General features: G+C 44.8%; 1 protein-coding gene across 1 annotated transcript; it reads left to right on the top strand.

Moving 5' to 3' along the window:
* The first annotated feature begins 1684 nt into the window (after nucleotides 1–1684).
* Nucleotides 1685–22328, top strand: SLC25A43 (solute carrier family 25 member 43). Its single transcript, XM_074148110.1, has 5 exons — nucleotides 1685–2021; nucleotides 4975–5216; nucleotides 6201–6373; nucleotides 18768–18902; nucleotides 19992–22328. The coding sequence occupies exons 1-5, from the start codon at nucleotides 1750–1752 to the stop codon at nucleotides 20193–20195; spliced, it is 1026 nt and encodes a 341-aa protein (XP_074004211.1). The 5' UTR covers nucleotides 1685–1749; the 3' UTR covers nucleotides 20196–22328.
* The last annotated feature ends 161 nt before the right edge of the window (nucleotides 22329–22489 follow it).

Below are 22489 nucleotides of genomic sequence, written 5' to 3' on the forward strand. Positions count from 1 at the left end.
TTTGCATAAATAATTCCATTAGACATGAACTGTTGTCCCAGTCTGAGACTAAGATTGGACCTAGCTGCACCTAGGCTCCATAAGGAGTTTAGAAAGCAAGGGAGTCCACTCTGAACCTCATGACTCAATGAGGGTCTTCCTCAGTCTTTGTATTTCTTCCATTAGACATAAACCATTGTCCGAGTGTGAGACTAAGATTGGACCTGGCTGTGCCTAAGCTCCAACAGGAGTTTAGAAAGCAAGGGAGTCCTCTCTGAACCTCGTGACTCAACAGGAGGGTCTTCCATACCTTTTTCATCTCCGGTCTCTGTGTGAATCATTCTAACTTGATTCTAACTCAATTTTCCTTTGTATGTTTCTTCCATGCAGTGATTAGTAAGGTGAACCTTGCCATCAAACTTCTTGAACCTTGGTAAACCACTGTTAAGCTTTGTTAAATGCCAGTGAATTTACTGAATTCTGTCAAATTCTTATTTTATCTCAATGAAACATGTTGCTGCTTCTCTCTTTTGAGTGAGGTGCATTCCGCTCAGCCATGACACCCTTGTCTGGACCTGCTCCAACAGGTCCATGTCTTTCCTGTGCTGAGGGCTCCAGAGCTGGACGCACTACTCCAGGTGGGGTCTCACCAGAGCAGAGGGGCAGAATCACCTCCCTTGACATGCTGGCCACGCTGCTCTTGGTGCAGCCCAGGATACAGTTGGCCTTCTGGACTGTTAGCACACATCGCCAGCTTGAGTCCAGCTTTTCATCCACCAGTACTCCCAAGTCCTTCTCAGCCTGGCTGCTCTCAGCCCCCCAGCCTGCATTGATACCTGGGGTTGCCCTGACCCAGGTGCAGGACCCTGCACTTGGCCTTGCTGAGCCTCATGAGGTTCACATGGGCCCACTTATGGAGTCTGTCCGGGTCCCTCTGGATGGCATCCTGTCCTTCAGGCATGTCAATCATAATGGGAGTTAATTAGCTCCTGATGTATGTCTTTTAATGCTGTTTCAGAAAAGGAATCATCCTTCCTGATGCCCAACGAAGGACGCACTTTTTGACTTGCCAACTGTGCAGAATCTTTCAAATAGGAAATCAGGAAAATTATGATGTGTGTTTGTTGAGCGCTATAAAGAGTGCTAAACTGCAAACTCCTAAGCGAGCAGAACCACAGGCAGAAGAGTTACACAGGCGAGGGGTAAGCTTGCCTTCCTTCAGAGCTCGACTGTACAATCTCACTGTTCCCAAGTTAGTACTACAGGTATTTGTCGTCTCAGAAAGCTCCATTCTCCATTAAGTAAGCTAATTGGTCGAAAGGACCACTTTATTATTATTATTATTATTATTAATCATGTAATACTTTGTTACTCTAGCCACTAGCAGGAGCACCGAGCGCTCTGGGCTCCCCGCCGTGCCGGCTGCCCTTGCACAGACCCCTCCAGACCCGCGGCAGTTGGCGGAGGGTTCCGGCGGCGGCACCCACCCAACCGGGGTGCACGGAGGAAGCGATGGAGGGCGGTTCAGGGACGGGCCGCTCCGCCCGACACCCCCCTCTCCCGCTTCTCCCTTCCGCCGTGAGACAGCGCTCCCGGGGCGGGACCGGGGGGGCGGGACCGGGGGGGCCCAGTCTCACAGCGCCCGCTGCCGGCCCAGGCTGGCGGCACCGCCCCCGCGCTGGCCGCGCCCCGCCGGGCCGGGCCGGGTCGGAGCGATCCCCGCCGCTGCCAGCCCCCGCGGTGCCGCCGCTCCGCTCCGGCGGTCCGGCCATGGCCACCTGGCGGCGGGACGGTCGGGTGACGGCCCTGCAGCGGCTGGGCTGCGCCGGGCTGGCGGGTGCGCTGAGCCTCAGCCTGACGGCGCCGCTGGAGCTGCTGACGGTGCTGGCGCAGGTGGGCAGCGGGCACTGCCGGCGGGGGCTGCGCGGCGCCGGGAGGAGCCTCTGCCGCGCCGAGGGCCTGCGGGCCCTCTGGAAGGGCAACCTCACCGCCTGCCTGCGCCTCTTCCCCTACAGCGCCCTGCAGCTCGCCGCCTCCCGCCGGTAAGCGACCGGCACCGGGGCGGGACGGGGCCCCGCGGGGAGGGGAGGACAACGCTCCCGCTCCCGCTCCTCCCTGTCCGCTGCAAGAGGGGAGGAACGGGGTGGGGGGCTCAGTCCGGTAAAGGGGCTATTTAATGACTCTCTGCCTCAGCTGGGTGGCTAGCGGGTTGCGTGTCCCCTCTCCCAGAGACATGCACCCTGGCTAATAACTTCATTTATTTCGTTTATTCGGCGCGTAGCAGCTCTTGGGGCCCGGTGATAAGCCAGCAAGTGCTTGGACAGTCATAGCTGTTCCTCAAACGACGGAGGGTTGGTAGTCTGTGAAATCTCTTCTGCTCAGCCTCATTCCTTTAGAAACAAAGTTACAGTGCTACCTACAAATGTGGCTGTGACATCTGTTCTTTGCAGCCAATTTATTTTATTAATTTATATTTTTTTCAAGTATTTATATCACCTGTATCAAAGAAAATAAGATCAAAATCGTGGTTCAAATCTTTTACCCTGTTATGCAGCGGTTGTTATGCAAATTTGATCAGTTTTGAAGTCGACATGTGACATCGTTTGTTTTAAGATCTTGTTTTTAATAATAACACAGACATTAAATTCGGGTAAACGCTGGAAGGACTGCGGCAGGAGCTCTGCCCACCCGCCCTGGCTCTTTCCTGGGATTCCCTTTTGCTGCCTGTACCTTTCGGCGTTGACAGGAGCGCCCGACCCTTGGCACGCAGCAGCGTGTTTTGCCAGCGGGAGGGTTGGGTTTCTCTCTCTCGGGTCGGCTGTGTACACACCATGCACTTGACGTGTCCGCCCGCCTGGGCGATGGGTTATTCCGGTGCGTGGGCCCTGCCGGGTGGGGAGAAGCCAGCCACGCGGGCCAACCTGGCTAACTCGCTGCTCGCCCGGGCGGATGCTGCGCAGCCGGCCGGGGTTTGTCATTCATCTGGTCCAGCAAGAGCCTTCCCAGCTTCCAGCCTGGATGGAGTGACCCTGGAGTCAGGCAGCTTTGTTGTGTCCTTCTGCACAGTGGTCAAACAGGGGAGGGACAATGCCAGCGGGACGGGAGAAACAGTGATTTTAATGTAATTAAGTGCCTAGAAGAGTCAGTGTGTTGCACCAGCATAAACCAGTTGATTTTGAGCAAAATAACTTCATTGTTTGTTCAGCTTCAAACAGTGTATTCCCTTTGCAAGGCTGTAGTTTATCTCTAGTGTGCACAGGGTGTTCTTTTGAATTACAAGTGGGGAAGTAGGCTACCAGGAAATTAAATGAGAACTGCTTACGCATATTTGTCGGTACATTATTTGGGGATTTTTTTAATGTATTTTTTAGTGGGAGAATGGTGTATATAAAGGCAAGAAACACAAAAAGAGAGAGACGTTACCCGGTAACTTAGGTGAATAGTAAAGCCAGTTGCAGAGGGACCCGAGCGCAGTCGGCAGCCCCGGGACGGGGAAGGGGGGGGTTCAGCTGGCTCTGCACTCCCTCTGCGGTCACCGCGCGCAGACGCCGTCTTTCTGTGGCAGTTTTAAATGTTATCTGGGTAGTGCCTGGAGACACCCCACCACCCTCCCCATGCATTTCTGCACGCACAGGAAAATCAGGCTGTGTTGCTTTAGGGACTGTACAAGACACATAGGAAAGTAAGTTTATGCCCTTTTGCTTCTGCTTGGCTGGTCTTTCTGCTCCAGGCTCTCTCCAGGGCACGAGACAAGTAGATGCAGGGATTTGTCATGCAGTAGAAAATGCACAGTCATGCGAAAAAACATCAACTGAGCAAGCAGTGTCTTGTAAATCTTTGCAAAATATGTGGTTCTGGATGTGGTAACACCGTGTAGTTTGAATGTAAATCTGCTGTTTAGGCAGTTTAGTTAATGCTTCCAAAATAGAATAATAAGTTTCTTTATGTCCAGCTCAGATTCCCCGTTCAAGTCTCTTTACTTGTTTCTTGCTGCCTCCACAACGCTTCTGCCTGATGTAGGAGTGCCCTGTGTACATAGAAAAGTCCTTTAAAGGTTAGCCTTTAAAACACTGTGCTTCAATTTCAAAATTTCAAATTTAGACTTAACCTCCTGAGCATAATAGTGCCTGGACATAAGTCTTCTCTAGAGAAGTATCCCTGTGGACCTTTCTGTCCCAACATAAGCAACAGAGGAAGGTTCAATTGTTTTCAGAAGGCCTGTGATGATGTTATCTATGTATTTCTTCTTACATGATAACTGTGACTGGGGGTGGTTGGACCAATGTCTCTAGCTGATTACTGATGATGAGAGAATTTCTTGCAGACATGTTTTAAGTCATGGCAGTTTTCATCCTGTAAGTGGAAATATAGATGAGGATTCAGTGGTCAAAAATTACGTTAAAAGTCTCTTGCAAAGCAAACAAGTAAATAATCTGAACAATTTGTCTCCATATCTTTGATGATTTTTTCATTGTTGAATTGGTGCTCTGGACCTCCAGCACGGTACCACAACTCAAGCTATGTGAGCTTGGCCCATGCTGGGAACCGTGGTGCAGGTAGAGCTATGCAAGCTGCCTCTCAAAAAGCTCTTTCAGATATCGGAAGTATTTTAGCTCAGTAACACTAAAATGAAAGCAAATTGCATTTGCAGAGTTATATATTCCAGTCCCCGACTTAGTTGTTACCTGTAACTTTTGCATTTCTGCACTTCTGTGCAGTGTGGATTTACCCGAAATCTCTTTGGCCTCTTAGGCATGTTTTTTGGACTCTGCTCATGTTTGCCCCTTCACATGTTCTGTTTCACAGAGGTTCTGATGCTTTTGTGGTTTTATATATAGTAAGGTCTTGTATTAAATATGTGATAAAGTTTCACCTCCCGCTGCTAAAGGGGCTTGTGCGCAGAAGAACAATTATATCAAGAATAACCTGCCTTAATTTTTCATGTGTTTTGTTGGTACTATCATTAATAGTTCCTCTTTTATGTGTTTACTCTAGACTTGTTATACTTTTCACGGATGAGTTGGGTCATATTTCCCACTGGAGAGCCATCATGGCAGGAAGTCTGGCTGGCATGGTTGCAACCATCGTGACTTACCCCACTGACGTAATTAAAACACGGCTCATTGTGCAGAACCGACTGGAACCATCTTACGAAGGAATTCTTCATGCCTTTTACAAAATTTATCATCAAGAAGGACTCCTTGCACTCTACCGTGGCGTTTCACCAGCTATATTAGGTAAAATAATAACGGGGATAAATGACCTCATTGCACATTGTTTATTGCAGCTATGTAATGTGTTCATTTGCTCACATGATTTCAAAAGCGAATAGTAATGTTGTTCTGTAGAAGGTATTTAGATTTACAAGGCACGACAGTACTGATTATCTCTGCTGTAGCTTTATTGCTTCAAATTATGACCAAGTGTGTAGCATTTTATGTATGATTACGTGTTCAACATAATACTCTGTTATTTCTTTTATAGATGATCTAGTGGTGTGTGGATACAAGATTTCCGCCATTTAACTCTTAAAAAAACATATAATCACACAGTGTTCCTAATTCCTATCTAGGTGTGAGAGTGTGTCCCCAGCTGTTCAGTGAAAACAGTATGAGCAGTGATGTATAACTGATGTGAAAAGTGAAGATTAGTGATAGTCTGTCTTTATGTGAAATGGCTTTTTAATTATTTATTTACTTTCCAGAGCTTTCAGAAATGCCGTTTCACTTTCAGTCCACTTTTTCACAATATGACATTATAAAAAATGCATAATAATAATGTATAATCACACTATAAAATTGATGAGAGCATGAAACAAGCAAAAGAGGACAGAAGTATCCCTCATCAGCTTGACTGAAGAGGCAACTGTGTACAACTGCTAGGGTTGGGTTGGACTGAAGAAAGAGCTTGTCACAAAAGAGATAACAGGGCAGCTCTTTCTCTAGGTTATGAGACTAAAGCAGTTAATAATTCTGACAACGTGCACATTTTAATATGTAAGTATATGCCCCTATCAGCACATCTAGGTGCTACAATATGGGTGTTTGGTGGTAAACCAGTGACTAAAAAGTAAAGTTCTTCAAAATATTGATTGGGTTTGAGCAATGCGAGGTGTAAACTGGCGGCGGCTAATCCCATCTTTCTAGGTTATGTGATGAGCAGCTCTGTTTTTTTAGTGTACAGTGTGTTGATATAAACCTTGTGTCTGGTTTGCTTTCTAGGTGCTGTCCCATTTTCTGCGGGCTCGTTCTTTGTTTACATCAACCTGGACAAAATCTGGCGAGAACCTATAGTTCATTTCACTCCCCTTCAGAACTTCATCAATGGCTGTGTCGCAGCTGGTGTGGCACAGACGCTTTCTTTCCCCTTTGAAACTGTCAAGAGGAAGATGCAGGTACAGAGCGTTCGTGGTACTAGTGCTTTGTTATAGGCGGTTGTTGCACGAGCCTGGGACAAGACTAGCCAGATGATCATGAGTGCCACTTTATTTCTCTTACCAGTAGGCTACAGAGGCTTTTAGGCTAGTTGGGGTTTGTTTTGGGGTTGTTTTTTGTCGGTTTGTTTTTTTTTTAAAGTCTGAAAATTGTTTCTTTTCTTTTTCATAGCAATTCCATCAAATTCTCACAGTTCAGAATTGTCAAACCTCCAGTCAAATACAGGCATTCAGTCCCCTTGGTGGCAGGCAGGATGAATGAGATCCACGTCATTTTCAGAGCCTGTGTGTCAGCCATTTATGCCTGATCTCTGTACTGACAACCACAAGAACCTGGCACAGCAGGTATTAAGTCTGAAGGGTCAGGACTATCCTCGTTCTTATTTCTGACTGCTGTGCTTAACAAGTGACTTCCCAGTTGCTGGTGCTACTGCTTTCCTGGAGCATCAGCAACAGAGTTACTATATCAATTTATTATATCATTTTATATTATCTTGCTGATCCTTACTCCTGAAAGATTAGTAATAATGATTTTAAAAAAACAAAGCACCAAAACAAAACAACCACCACCCCACAGCTTCTGTCTCACTGACACCATTCATTTGATGATGTTGACTTTTCATTAGAATTTTATCAGTGAAGTGATGGTGAATAGCTGTCATCATTTGGTGGCTCTCTGGCTGTGGCATATGAGTTTGTTCTTTCAGCCCAGTTCATAGGACTGCAGATTTATGGGAAGCTGTTGTGATCTTATCAAAAAAAAGCAGTCATTTGGTGTGGCATAATTATATAGGTCCCCATCCCCCTCATCAAGTGATAGTCTGGCTGATAAGTCACAAGCTCAGAAAAGGGCAGTGAAACTGTGGATTCTCCTCTCCTGCTCCCCAGGTTTCCTTTTCCAGACAGGGCTCAGATGCCGTAGCACAGAAGCTTGTGTTGCCCTCTCTCTGTCTTGTAACAGAGGAGCTCAGCAGGAGAAGTAATGTCTTTTATTAGACCAGCTCATGTAGCTGATATGTCCAGAAGTCAAGCTTTAAGCTGGGGCCTCTCGTCAGGTATCTCATAAAATGTCTCAGGTGAGAAAGAGATTCTGAGCATGAAAACTGGATCATTTTTTCCAGCTGTATCAGTGGGTCTAAGAAAAGCAGTTATTCCTTACAAGCCTTCTTTTTCTTTATATCCTTAGGCTCACAGCAATACTGTTGCCCTAAAGAATAAAGAAAAAAAAAAGTCATTTACTGTACTGTTTCTCCTTTAATATTTTCTATTGATACATAGGTTGCTTGAACATTCAGTTTTCGTCACCAGTTCAGAAGTAACCTTCAGTTGCAACTGGGGTGATGTTAGTTTTGTGTCCAGCTTTGTCTCAGCTGGCAAGTAGAGAAGCGGAACAGACCCGTCTTTCATTTTCCTGCCACTAGGCTGTGATCTTTCACCAAAGGGATGCTTAAAACGTCTGATTGGCACTTCTAGAATAAGAAGGGAAATGGATTTATTTCCTAAATATATAGGAAATGGATATGCTAAAACCACTTTGGATGGATAAAAGGCTCAACAACAGAGCTGGTTTTTTTCCTCATAGGTGCATTGCAACAACTGAATAGTGATTTCCCAAGTAGAGAGACACCTCCTGATCAGTGATTTATTCTGGAGGCATGGGATAAGGCAAAGGTGTTTCAGAAGGAATAGTAGGTGTTTTCAAAGGTGTTTTCAATAGGAGTTTGCCTCGGTGTGGAAGCCCATAATTTGTTTGGTACTGGAAATGACGTCAGCCACAGAGGCTTGTCCAGAAAAGAGACCTGTTGAAAATCACTCCCAAGCTGATACTAAGAGCAAACTGGAACTCATGTAAGGTCATCCAAGAGGTTTGTTTTCCACAGTTGGCACCAGGGTGTGGCCCAGCCTTGCAGGGATCAGGTCTGCTTTGTGCTTTCTTGCTGGCCTGTTCGGTTTGCAGGGTGGTGGTCGGAAGAGAGAAGTCACAAGGACAGCACCAGAAAAGGAATCATGCAAAGGGACCCAGAAAGGGGGACAATAAAGAGGGGGGAAACAGAGCTTCAAGACATTTCAGGGTTCTTTAGAAAATGGGGGAGCAGATACTTCTGATCAGAGTTTTCCTCAGACATCATATTCTGTGATTCAGCCTCCATTCAGTGATTCGCCTTTCTGGCTGATAAAAAGAGAGGGGTGTACCAAAGCCTTCAGCTACCCCGCGACTGGTGTGAGTGCTCTGCAGTGCACACAGGGAAATGCTGGCTTTGTTTTGAAGCTACAGACGCTGGTGTTGTATATGAAGAGGAGCCCAGCACATTGCAGTATAAAATCCTCTTCTTTCCCTTCCTCTCTGTCCCACTGATCTGACAGATGGAGGAGTAGATGGAGTAACCAAAGAAGACTTTTCCACCTGTTGGTGATGATGAACGAGGGAGTTGTAAGGCAGTCTCAGGAGTTTCCAAAAGTGAGAAACTAGGACACAAGGCTGTGTCCTCTGATTCTGGGATGGAGTACAAGCCTGAGACCAGAACATGCAGTTCAGATCTTTACCTGACACACTAGGTGGTCTTGGAAGAGTTAGCTCCATCCACGTCCTCATCTAGACAACACTTGAATTGTTGCACAGACTAGAAAATTAATTCTGCTATGGGAGGAAGGACAAGGTGTTATTTTTAATCTCAGTTGTAATAATTTTGTTTCATCCCTTCTCATTTTACGTATCTGAATCCTACACTTCTGACGTCAGCAGCTTCTGTCACTGACATCTGTGGGAGTAGGAGCTGACTGTCAGTGAACAATTCTTCCTCTGTGTTTTGGTGATGATTTATGATGTCAGATTTGCTCTGTAACCATGGCTTCTTCCCCCTCTGCTATTAGAGTTATCTTTATCATGCACACTTTTTTTTTACAAAGATACTGTGTTTGCTAAATATACTTGAATGTTTTTCTTAAAAGAAATGTTAATTAATATGACTGAGTCTTACTGAATATGTGAGTCCTCTATGTTGTGCTTGTCCTAATTTTATTCCTTTGTCTTCCCTTTTTCACTTTGCTCCTGATTGGCATGTTAGAGAATTAAGAGGTACTGTATGCATGTTTCGGCATGGAAATATGGCTTTTGTTGTGCATCTGTAGAAGGGGATTAGTGAAGGAGAGGGTTGTTCAAAGGGGTGTTCTCTATCAGATGCTTTTCTGACTCACTCTTATGCTAGATCAGTTTCTGAACAAAAACTTACTGATCTCTATATCCTTCTGACTGCTATTTTTGGCTTTCCTTCCTTATCTCGTATTATCTTGTTCTTTGTTAAATCCAGTATCTAAGCAATATACAAGTACTGTGCTTTTACCTTGCAGACTTGCATACGAGAACATTTTTTTTTCTTTTTCTATTTATCTTTTTTTTTACCTTAAGTAGGGAAATACCTGCCTATGAATGAGAGAAGCACTGGTATTGTTTCCACTTCCCCACATCATCTTTTGCCTATGATGACCTTCATAAGGGCATAATGGACTGAGCTCTGACATTTCAGTAAGGGAAGGTGAATTTAGAGCTGTTATGTGCTGTACAGAAGTTTATTATTAGAATGACACCGATCCCAGGCTATGTGTAGAACTGAAAGTCTGCGAACATGCAAATGGTCAGCGCAAACCCAATACCCAAGTTTGGCACTTCCTTCTCTGCACATGACTTTCGGAGGCAGGCTCAGATACCCCTGGCTGGCACTCCTCAGCCTTCCTTCCAAACTGACCTCTGACTTCAGTAAGTTTGTTAGGCAAAATACACAAAGGTGATCCTAAAGTTTCGCAGATACTCCATCGACTGCATGGTTACTCCTCACCTGCTGACATGGACAAACTTCACATAGCTTGCAGAAGCTGTCCTGTCCCCATATTTTTCTGGTATAATCTGTTTTAATTTCTGTGACTAAAATTTTTCTGAAACTCTCCTTCTCCAGTAAATAGCTATTCAGGGACAGATTTACTATCAAACCCTTGCAATATAGAATAAGCATACTTTTAGTATCAGGGTTCAGCACATATTTGGTGTTGACTGCACAGCATCCGCAAGTTGTGAGGACATCTCTCCGGGGAAGGTGTTGCTCAGTAGTGATCTTTCTGGTTTAAAATCCAGGCTTTGAATTCCCTTCACTTCCATAAACAGACAGGCTCGCTGTTCTTGGTTAGTGTAGGCTGTTGGCATGCATCACCCAACAAGTGGCCTCTTTTTGGTGACAAAAGTGAATCAGTTAGGCCTCAGCTGCATGTAAATCTGCATTGTGTTTTGGATTTTTTTGTTGGGGTTTTTTTTTGGCTCTTTGGAACCAAAAAACTCTTGCTCTGCAAGTGTGAAATCTGTTGTAAATGATGTAAATGCTATGAGTTCTTATTAACCTGGAGAAAACTAAGCAGTCATTCCCTTTGTGAGGTAGCCTGTTTAAAGTAAATGCAATCTTGTGCCCTGTTGGCACATTGTCTAGTGTGAAGTCAGTTAAAGGAGATACTGAAGTCTCTCTTTAAAGGTAGTACTTTTAATTTAAGTGTTTATTTAAAAATAGTTCCTTACCTATGTTCCTTGCATGGCAAAAGTCAGTCTAGTGAGAACTCAGTGGCTGGGTTATAAACAAAGCTCTGGAAAAGAAAATGATAAAAGTTCATTAGAAAAGCACCTTCTCCTTGCTGAAACAAGGAGACACGGTGCTCCTGCGCTGCTTAAACATGAGTAACTTGTGAAGAGTGCTCTGTCATTGGAGATGGTCACTGGTGCTGGCATGGCAGCCTCTGAAAGCTCTCAAGCTGTGGTGTCCCTGCTGTTTGTGAGGTCTGTGCTCTTGTCAGCTGGGAATATGAAAGTTATTGAAGTCATGACCCGGTTTAAAAATAAGAAATCCTTTTTGGGTTATGTGGTTCACACGACATCTCAAAAGCATACGTGCTCTGAGACTTTGTGCAAGGAGACCCTTTCATAGTGAACAGCATGGGAGCCTGAGCCTTGAAAATGTTCAGAGATGGAGCCATTTGACCACACAGAGTGGCAAATTCCACAGTGTGGAAAAATAAGGAGCAATATTGCTACTTTTAGTCTCATTTCCTGTGGATGTAAGGCTTATATGGTTGCTGGCTGGCTGTCCTTGCCCCCAATAACTTTTGATTCTGCTGTCCAACTTCAACTAAACTTGACATAAGAGTGGAAGTTCTAGAGATACTGACTTCCTTCAAGTTTTGTGAAAACAAGTGCACAGAGACAAAACTCCAAAAATATTTCTCCTGAGCGAGAGGCTGCAGTGTGAGTTCTTACTTTTCTTACGTCTCCCTATGGTCTCATGCTCCCCTTCTCCTTGCTGCCGGGGTTCAGGCATCAGCCTGGACCCCATGCCTTGGGCGGTACTTGAATTTGGGACCAGCCTGGCTCCTCTGGTTATTAGCAAATAGGTAATAGACGTCAGATTCTGGTTTTGGTAAAATCCCTTCCTTCTTTCCTTCCTTCTTTCCTTCCTTCTTTCCTTCCTTCTTTCCTTCCTTCTTTCCTTCCTTCTTTCCTTCCTTCTTTCCTTCCTTCTTTCCTTCCTTCTTTCCTTCCTTCTTTCCTTCCTTCCTTCCTTCCTTCCTTCCTTCCTTCCTTCCTTCCTTCCTTCCTTCCTTCCTTCCTTCCTTCCTTCCTTCCTTCCTTCCTTCCTTCCTTCCTTCCTTCCTTCCTTCCTTCCTTCCTTCCTTCCTTCCTTCTTTCCTTCCTTCTTTCCTTCCTTCCTTCCTTCCTTCCTTCCTTCCTTCCTTCCTTATTCCCTATGTCTAAATACTTTGAGCTACCAGCATTTTTTATTGTTTTTATTGTTCCATTGTTGTTTCTAGAAAGATATTTTATACCACTTTCTCCGAGGCTGTTGCAGAGTAGTGCCCTGCTGCTTTGGGAAGTACTTGGTCCAATAAATGGTTGAGGCAACGCCTGAAAAAAGCTACCAAGCATAACATGAGCTCTGCCTTCTGTAACAGTCTAGATCAGCTTTTGTGCATCTGAACAAACCTCAGAAGCATTTCTCTTGGATCCCCAGACTTCCAGCAGAGAGAATCGTGAAGACTGCCTGTGAAGTTGAAACACGGAACAGTGCCTGTGGAAAAACTGGATAAGAGGGAGAAATCAGGAATCAGAAGCAGGACTGGGCTGATCTAACAGTCTGGTCTGCCTTGTGACAACTCGTGCTACGTCTAGTGGTCTTTAACCCTGTTCATCCAAGGAGCTGTGGTGTGATAAGTATGTAATACCCGCTCTGAGGTGGATTACAGCAGCAGCTTAGCACTGCGGCACAGTGGTCTGCCAAAGAAAAGCAGGAACCCACCTTGTGCCCGTTTGAAATGCAGGAGACCTGAGGGTGGGCAGGGTGCAGGTCTCTCCAGGTGGTTTTCCCAGACGCAGAAGTGTCCGCCACGCTGCCAGCCCTGGAGGTGGTAGTGCCAGCAGAGCGCAGCTGCCAGCCTCTTCCAGCCTTCGCAGCTATGTGAGCTGGGTGGCATGAGCCAGAGCTCTTTAATCTGCTTTGGGGCACATCAGAGGGTTAACTCAGCCCACCTTTTGAAACTCGGTAAGCTCACCCAGCGGACAGGGCCCGACAAGGGTTAGGGTTTGCTGCTGTGCCCACACAACTATGAGAGCTGTAATTTTCGTCAGGGAGGCAGTAATGTTCCCAGAGTGACAGCTATCACTGTGACCCCTAACATGAGAATTCTGCATCAGTTATACAGAAGAGCCTTGTATCTGTCTGTCTGTGCTTAGAACGACGTGCCTGTGACATGTAAGGTCATTAATTATGCAAAATACTCCGTAAACAGGAGTGAAAATCTTATGGGCACTGTTCTTTTATATCTGATTTATTTTGATTTGCTGTAATTCCGTACTTCATCCACATAAGGCCAATGGAAATATGTTCTCTGTGAAGCCCCAGTCCTGTAAGATGTTAATTTTCTCCTCAGTTCCTACACAGACAGCAGAAGATGTGGGAACTTGCATTTCTCTGTGTGAAGTGTTAAATAACCTAGTGCTAATGGGCATGAAAATGGTGCACCCATTTGTGAGGACTGAGCTGAGCCATCAGGAGGCATTCAGAAACCACCCAGAGCTGTCCGTGGCTCTGCACCGTCTTGAGGGAAAAGACTTCTGTATTCTAGATCGAAGATTTCTTCCTCCCCGAGGTGTTAAAAGCAGGGAAGACTTAGGTTCGGTAGCAAAAGAGGGGTTCTGCAACAAACTGTGAAGCCTCAGGGTTCAACAGGCCTGGCAATAACGTATTTAAAGCCAACAGTCAAACTTATGAGCAAGCAGCAAACTGTTTTGCTCATTCGGTGCCACTGATCTTGGAAAGGGGAGACCGTTTGGCCCCAGTTCAGGTTACAGAGGAAAGAACAACATGTTCCTAGAGTGCAGGAGGCTGGAGGTCTGCTGCTCAGCCCTGCAGCTCTGGAACCCATCGCCTCCTGGTAGCTTGTCATCCTTTACCTTCCTGCGTGCCTGAATACCTTTGGTGGACTTCAGCCAGGGGTCAGTCAGTGTTACCAAAGCACTGACACAGAAAATACAATGACTGACCTAACAGTAAGGCAGTTCTCCAGGAAAGGACTGATCAGCCCAAAAGAATGCACGCGCTTTTTTTTTTTTTTTTTTTCCCCCTGCTATTAATACTTATTTGTGTTTTTAATTCTTTCTTATTTGAGAGGAATGAAATATTCTTTCAAGTATTCAGCCTTCTCTTGAGTGAAATTTCTGTTGGCTGTAGTGGCATTAGTTGGAATGAAAACGGCAATCTTTGTCCTTCAGTTTCCTTTGAACTGCAGTTACGCTTGCCTGTTGCATGTGTCCTTATTAACCCAGACTGCAAAGACTTCTTATTTTAGCTTGCCGATTAAGAGTGTGAACTCTTGAGCTGTGTTGTAAAGTGCCTTCCTGTGCTTTTTTTTTTTCCCTTTTTAAATTGATGAGAAGTGTAGGACACCTGAATCCGTTGAAAATATGTAATTAAAAGCAATTTTACTGTATCTACCATCAGGGTAGCATGCCACCTATGGCAGCTATTCAGCGTTAGTTGATCTTTTATACTCTGTGCCAACAGTACTGTGTACTCAAAAAATAAATAGCAAATCTTTGTACCAACAAACTTTATGAACGGGGAAGGGAGGAAGGAGGTACATGAGTTGAGAGGAGGGAAGTATTCCCAAATAATCTCCGATAGATGTAAATTCAGATAGTTGCAAAACAAAAATGTCCTAAAGTGCAAGTGGGAATTTTGTATTGGCTCAAGTGTCCTGAGCACCGCGTCTGCCATTCCCTGGCCCGCTGGTCTCTGCCTGGTCCCTGTGTGGCTACTGTGAGCCTTGGGAAGATTCAAGTGATTGACCTGTTGATGGGCACGGTTCCCACTGCAGCTGTGGTGAACTACACCCATCCTTCAATCCTAAGAGAAGGAGGAGAGGGGCCGGGGCAGGTTACTGAAGTGGAAATCTTTGTGAGAGCCTGTGAGATTAGTACCCAAAATGGGACTGTGTTTTCCTGGCAGTCCCCTCATGATGCAAACAGTGGGAGAGATGGTGTCTGAGGAGTCTTCAGGTAACAATTAACTTGAGTTTTGTCATGACACTTCACCCTTATTTAAATATTTTGTTTATATAAAAAAATGTGAGTGCAGGTATTTGGTTTTTGGTCTTTTTTATACACGTCTCTCCCTCTTGGGTTTAGATTGTCAGAACAGAGTGCTGACTTTGGGGATGTATCACAGTGACTTAGTAGACCTGGTGGCCTCTGGCTACTAAAAGACTGTTTGTGAGAGAGCATATGGAGACAATTCTGCATTTGATATGCTTTAATCATTCAGAGAACCCATCGTCCATCAGCGGTAGAAAGACTAGCAGCTTAGCCCTGCTACTACTATGACTAACAAGTTGGCACTCGGTTATCAGCGCAGTACGCTGTGCTGTGTCTCCAGCCTTCTGCAGTATGAGAGAGCCATAACCAGGGGGGAAGGGGGTATTTAAAGATGTTCATAACAAGCAGGTTTCCGTGCAGCAGCCCATAGTGTCAAGGAATGTCAAAAGAAAGGAGTTCAAGCTGCTTTGAGGTGTATGGCGTGAAACATCTCTGTCATAAACCTGATTTTTTTGGTACGAGATTAGCTGTTTGATTTGTATATCATTGCCAGTTTCTGAAAAAAAAAAAAAAAAAGGTAGAGAAACGAGTTTGATCTGTTTGGTTACTTCCATTTTCTGGCTCTGGTGCCACAGGGCGGTTGCGTGTTGTAAACATATTTAGATGGTGCAGAACCACCCAAAACCCACAGCTATTTTTTTCATTAAAAACAGTGCCAAATGAAATGCCTTCTTAATTTTTTTTTTTCTTTTATTAATACATTTTAACTTTGGTTAGCTGTGTTCCAAAATACTGAAGTTTTACCTACACACTGATAACAGCTTTTGGTTTTCCTTTTGCAGTAGGTGATTCTGAGATTCTGTGGACAATTCCTATTTAAATACTGTGTCAAGGGTCCTAGAAATGTACTGCTCCTGTAAAGCAGAAAGACTGGCAAAGCGTACTTCACCCCGCAGACTGAAATACTGAAAATGGCTGGAACCGTGGTGAATGTTACTCTAAGTAATCTTTCAGTAAATCTCTTAAGACGTCTATGTCTGTGGGCAAATTAGAAATCTGGTGGTTTGACTTACCTGTTCCTTTTTAACTGTCTTCTGGATGTGTTTACTGCATGCAGAATCTCACTGAAACCTGCAGCGTGCTTGTCGCCTGTCCGGGTGTTGCCGGCAGTGCTGTAATCAAAACCTGTTGAGATGGGCCCTTGCAATGTATGCTTAACAAAGAAGATTAAACTCAAACTCATGCAGTTAATTCTGGTGGGTCGTGCCCTGCCTGCCACAGAAGTACTTAAAAAGGAAAGGAATTGCACGTTAACAGCATTCCTGCTTTCCTGAAGCGTTTTAGAAACCTGTCCCTCTTCACTGCTTGGCTGCCTGTAACTTTAACAAAAAAACTCATGGGCACTGGCTGACAGTCCAGAAAGCAGAACAGGGTTTTGAATCCAGCTCTCCTGTGACTGTTGTTGCATTTTTAAGGGTACTTACATCGTTTGTGTGCTCTTCTAAGCATCCCTGGTGCTAATATCACCATTCCTAGTGGAACTGGTCCCTGAAGTCTCAGTTGCAGCACTCAACACCACCTGCAGTACAGCAATGGGAGCAGTGTCTCAAGTACTGTGGATTAAGGCTTGAAAAGTTATTCCTCTCTTTCTCGCTGTTGGGTTTAGCTATTGCTTTTGAAACCCCAACACCCCTTAAGTAACAGAGCCAAGCAGACAGCTGAGCTTCCTTGTAGCAGATGAGCATAAGGGACCCTTGGCTACCAGACTAGCTATGATACCATGAACTACCCGCAAAGGCAGGGCTGGTAATACTATAAAATCAAAGCAGTTAAATGCCACAACACCTGCCCCTCTGACTCCTAAAACAGGAAGCTGTGGGAGCTTGCACTAGAATTGGGAATTAATGGAAACAGCCGTAGCCCCATGGAGTTAGCAAGGCCAATGTAGACATAAAGGGGCAAGCAATTAGAACAGTTGAAATACTTTCCCCCCCTCTCCTCCGAAATGTGATCCCTCTCTTACAAATCAGGTACACTGCTGAGAAAGTTCAGAGAAGCAAATGCTTCTGTTGTCTCCTCCTTAAAGCGTAAAAGACCATGGATTAAATCCTCAGCCCTACTCTTCTCTGGGGTAAAGAGTCAGGATGTGATAAAGGGGGTCCAGAAGACAACAAATCAGGATGTGGTGGAAGCCTGTTGCCTTCTTTCTCCGCACAGACAGCTGCTTTCCCAAAATCGCCTCCCAAAGCCCTGTCAAAAGGACAGTGTATGGTTTTACCTGTTACCTACCATCAGAAGCACATGCTTTTCAATCATGCACAAAAAAGTGAGAAAAAAAAAATCATGATGCATGATTTTTTGTAGATAAAGAAGACTATGCGGTTAGCGTGGGGGTGATTAGAGGGGTTTTTTTGTCAGCTTCTAAATTTTTAGCAGTAAACTTGCCAGTAATGCAAGGGGATGCAACAGCATTACAACTATTTGATTAGTGACTTCTCTTACATACCTGGAGCGTGAGTTTTGATCTGTTTCCATTTGCAGGATCGAAGTGCCAAGTATTTGAAATGCTATAGCTGAGGCATCTAGAAAATGTCGTCACCACTTGTGGGTTTATGAGAGGCTTGTCACAGGCTTAGCAGCTCTACACCACATGGTGTTTCAGATCAATGAGGGGGTAATGATATCCATATTCACCAATCAATTAACTGTACAAGTCCCATTTTTATCAAACTTCTGTCCTGTGGAAGTCACCTTGCACACACAAGTCATCGGCCTGTGTCCCGGGGTCCCCACATACACCCAACTGAGAAGTGTCACTTGCCGTGTGTTTGAGCGAAACCCTGATTTAGCGATGCAAAATAAACCCATGGCTGCATGTGCACAGATGGATGAGGATGGGATTATTGAAGGTCGGGTTATCCTGTCTGTGCTAACGCAGTAGGAGATTAATGAAGGAAGGATTTTGCTGTTAAAAATGACCCACTACACTTCTTCCATGTGAACAGACATCGTCTGCACTGCAGTTGGAAATGGAGCTGCAGTCCAGCAGGATGCTCCCACGCTGACTTTAACTAGTCTGGATCAACTGACCATGAAGTAAAGACACAGGAGCATGGGCAGCAACTGCTCACCTACAGCCCTTGGTGGGCTTGTACAGCCTGAGCTGAAATCTCTGTCCTTCCCTTTCTGCTGTGCTGTTGGTACTCAACCCGTGGTACATTTTGCCCTTCTCACTGCGGTGTGGACGCAGCCTCAGCAGCCAGAGTCAAGTCAGCTCGCTCTTGGCTTTGATCAGGATTACAGGATGACAGTGTGGCATCTGGGGCCAGCCCTAAGCGTTCCTCTCATGGGTGCTGTGCTGTTGGAGGTGTGAAACGCCTCCCCCCGGGCCCCCACAGCTGGCAGACACGGGGGTGATGCGTTACGCGGCTCTGGTTCAGATGGTTTCTCTTCACAAGGGTGGGATTTGTTTCTAGTAGTGACATGACACAAAAGGAAATGCTGTGTGAAATTACTGCTCTTTTTCATACCTATCAGAGGAAATTCACTCCCTTTTTAGTTTGTATTTCAAGCCAAAATGGCTGATTCTTTTGGGTTGACAGAAGAATCCACATCAGTCTGTTGAAACCTGGCATTAAGTGTTCCTTATGTACCAGAATGGAGAAAATAATTGTCTTTAATGACTTTGGTTTTCCTTTGCTTGTTCTAAATCCTGCTGGCTGTCTCTCAAAACAGGCCCAGAGTCCCTGGCTTCCCCACTATGGAGCAGTTGATGTCCGTTTTACTGGCATGGCTGACTGTTTCCGGCAAACTGTGAAGAGCAAAGGTGTGCTCGGACTTTGGAGTGGACTCACACCCAGTCTGCTCAAGGTGAGGTGTTGCTTTCATCCCAGTCAAAAATTATCCTGAAGTAATCAAGACATGCTTTTGGACAGTTGGGGTTATAAAGCTTATAACATGCCTCCAAACTTATTAGCAGATTATAGATGACAGAGTCTGTGACAGAACAGGCATAACCTCAGGCAGGTTTTAAACCAACTTTGGATCTTGGTTTGGTCGTATTTCCCCAAACGTAAGCTTGGCTTCTGTCTGTCACTAGTTTAAAGTTCATTTGAGCGTCCTTAGAGCAGGGAGTGCTGCTAACAGACAAGCCAGGGTATGGATGGGGGATTGCAAGTGATCCACTTAGGACAGCTAAACAAGTTCTGCGTCTCGGCTGAGTTCCAGTTATTTGACAGGTTGTGCCGAGCTGTAAAGAAAATTGTGCTTGTAGAAGCCACTTCCCCAGAAGTCAAGAGGAGTACTTGCGACCAGCTATTCAATGCATACAGCCCTTGATGAGTTGAAAGCGTGAAATAAAGCACGGTAGCTTAAACAGAAGGTTAATTTAGTTTACATAAATACATTTTATATTGCTGCAGTGAGGATTACTTACATGGAGTCAGCTACAGGTCAGCTAATGAGTGGTAATTGAGTGACGATGTGATTGATTGCTATGGCTTGCCTGTGCCTGGCCCTGTCTTGGCTGGTATAAAGCCACATGGCACCGGAGCTGCTGATTCTGCATGGGGCAAAAGAAGAAAATTGTTCAGTCACTCTGCTGTGTGTAGAATAAATCCCACGTTTCCTACCAGGATTTGCTGAAGTTGCTTAGGATTTGCTTAGGTATTTGACAAGTTGTGATAATCTATAGGCTAGCACAGACCTTGTTCCTCACAGTATTGTTATAATTAGTTACATACCAATAATAAACTCCCACTTTTAGCATGCTGCAGGTGCCAGCCTAGTTGGAGGTGAGACTCTGATTTTATATAAATGGGTACAGCTCTGATAGCAGATCAGATTAGATTTGAAGTCCTAGAAGTTCCCTTTTTAAAAACATCTTAAGCTAAGGATGCTACTATAGAGCCTAATATTGGGGTTTTATCTTATGGTGCTTTTTTTATATATTTTTATCAGATTGTCCCATACTTCGGTGTTATGTTTACCACCTTTGAATTCTGCAAGCGGGTCTGTCTGTACAGAAACGGTTATATTGAATCTCCTTTAAATTACAAGCTAACTCCTGGGGTGGACCAGAGTTTACAGCCACAAGAACTGAGAGAATTAAAGCTCCTCCGAAGGGAAAATTTTGAGCCAAGGAAATCGACTCTTGAAAACTGACATCAGTGTCCTTTGCAGATATACACAATACCTTTCGTAAGGAACTTTGCAAGAAAAACGTGCTGAACTTACAGGTACCAGCGTCTCAGCGTGTTGCATGGGTTTAGTAGTGAGAGACACCAGTGCCAGGAATGAATAAATGTTGTATCTCATTTGCTGAATGGATATAAACAGTAGCAATAGCAAACATATACTGAAGAGGAGAGATGCAACTAGTTTGAAAATGCTATGCTATTGGAACTCAAAATTACATTATTCTAGGTGCTTTTCAATACTGAATAGCCATTTTGAGATAAAACCACTTGCAGAAGGGCAAGAGAACTGAGATAAGAGTATAAACTGTGTCTTCAAAAATATTAAGAAAATTCAAATGGATTTTTTTAAGTAATCTGAGATACCGAGTCAGTCAAAAATGATAAACAGACTAGAATACATACGACATGCAAGGATTTCTACTGAAATACCTTTTATTTAGTGATACTGTGTGGACATGGCATTCTGCGGATAGAGAATTAGTCTCAGTTCAGTCACACTCCAGAATCCACTCTTCAGTTTTTGAGACTTAACTTGTGAATAATAATTTTGTATGAATCTTTGACGTAAAGATGAAAATATGCTGCTGCAACTGTGCTTTTGCCAAGAGAGAATTATAATGTGCAACTTGAACTGTAATACACTGGAATGACAATCTTGCAAACTTAGGTGCATACTAGAAAATCTTCCCCCCACTTTCTCCTGTGTTGTTACTGTATGTATGTGAATTATTTCAGGCTTTGAAAAATAGTTTTTCTGAAGTTCTCTAACTGACATACTTCCTGAAAAACGCAGTTCTTAAATGTGTTAGGTATTTCAGAGCCACGAGCCTTGTCATGTTGTTTTGGTATTCTCGAAGCTCTATTTTTATATTAAACTAGTTTTTAGTTCCTGTGCACGGACCCAGGCCTACTGTGCACTGTCCGGCTCAGAACTTACCAGCAGAACAGCGCTGTGCACACAACCTGTGATTTTTCCGCTTTAACTGCTGTGATCCAGGAGCCACAGGTAGTTTCTGTAGGTAGGAACCTCTCCGCAAGACCTCTAGGTTATTGCCGATGCAATTGACAGGCCTGTGACCAGTCCAGGGAGCTTTGGGGCAATAAAAAAACATTTTGGTGTTACACCTTAGGACTTGTGGTGTTGCTCAGGTTCCTTTGCAGAAGCACAGCTATGGGACAGCCCCATCCCAGTGCCTTCTGGTAGCAAACCTTAAACCCTGCATCCCGGTGGGAAGGGGGCTCTGCCCTCTGTGGCGTGTCCCATCAGGCTGTGGCCATGTGGGAATGGCAGCAGCAGCCCCGGCTCAGCACAGGATTTGCCTCCTGGTTTACACAGCTTTTTGTGTGTTGTTCGTACTATTTATGTCCCTGCTGAGTGGAAGTAAGTAAATCTCAGAAACTGCTTGGTTAGGCCAGGGCAGGGCAGGATGAGGGAATGGCAGATCAATGCAGGAACAGTCTGTGACTATGGAGAAAGATTTGCAGAAAGATTTGGGATAATTGTGAGGCCTTCCTTGCGCCTGTAACTCAGCGTTGATGTACCCTGCAGCTGGGGTCTTGCAGTATCTCTCTTAATGGGCTTGCTCAGTTCTGCTGCAGTGGTGCTTCACATTGGTTTTGTTCTCAGAGAAGAAATGCAAGCATTGATAGCAAAAATTAAGATGGTAAAGAGCAAATCTGGTGGGTCGTGCATCACACTGAGGCTGTAAGTGCTTTCGGCTTTCTAATCAACCTGCCTAGTGAACGTGTGGTTCCGTGCCTCAGTTTCCCTATCTGCACAGCGCAGGTAATAACACTGAGACTCGTTTGAGATGTACGAATAAGGAGATGTGACTTGTGAGCGTGTTGGGGAGAAAAATGGATTTCTAAAGAGTGCCCTTGGCTTGTCCAAGCATACCATGTATGTTTTTTCCTAATGTTGCATTTCTAAATAGATTTTAAGATTGCGTGATGGGTGCATATGAATGTCTGATCAGCTCTTCAAACCGGGTAAGAGTCAAGTGAGTCCAAAACTTACCTCTAACTTGTTTCTGATATGCTAATAACACTTTTGTATTGTAATGTACTCCTACCACGCATAAATCACTTATTAACCTTTTATCAGCCGAGCCTCTCCTTTGCGTAATCACGCCTGGGCCTGAGAAATCCCCCAAAAGGGAATGCTGAAATACATAAAAACACGCCGAAACGGGGGTGGGTCAGCGGTGGGTCGCTGACACGTGAAACGGTGTATGATGGTGGAGAACCACTGCAGGGGAC

The sequence above is a fragment of the Numenius arquata genome, chromosome 5 (genome assembly GCF_964106895.1).
Source record: "Numenius arquata chromosome 5, bNumArq3.hap1.1, whole genome shotgun sequence".
Taxonomy (NCBI): Eukaryota; Metazoa; Chordata; class Aves; order Charadriiformes; family Scolopacidae; genus Numenius; species Numenius arquata.

Excerpts from the sequence above, each read along its gene's own strand:
- SLC25A43 (XM_074148110.1), top strand. The coding sequence starts at position 1,750 with ATGGCCACCTGGCGGCGGGACGGTCGGGTGACGGCCCTGCAGCGGCTG. Across the intron at positions 5,217-6,200 it reads CGTTTCACCAGCTATATTAG|GTGCTGTCCCATTTTCTGCG; the intron begins GTAAAATAATAA and ends TTTGCTTTCTAG. Across the intron at positions 18,903-19,991 it reads TCACACCCAGTCTGCTCAAG|ATTGTCCCATACTTCGGTGT; the intron begins GTGAGGTGTTGC and ends TATTTTTATCAG.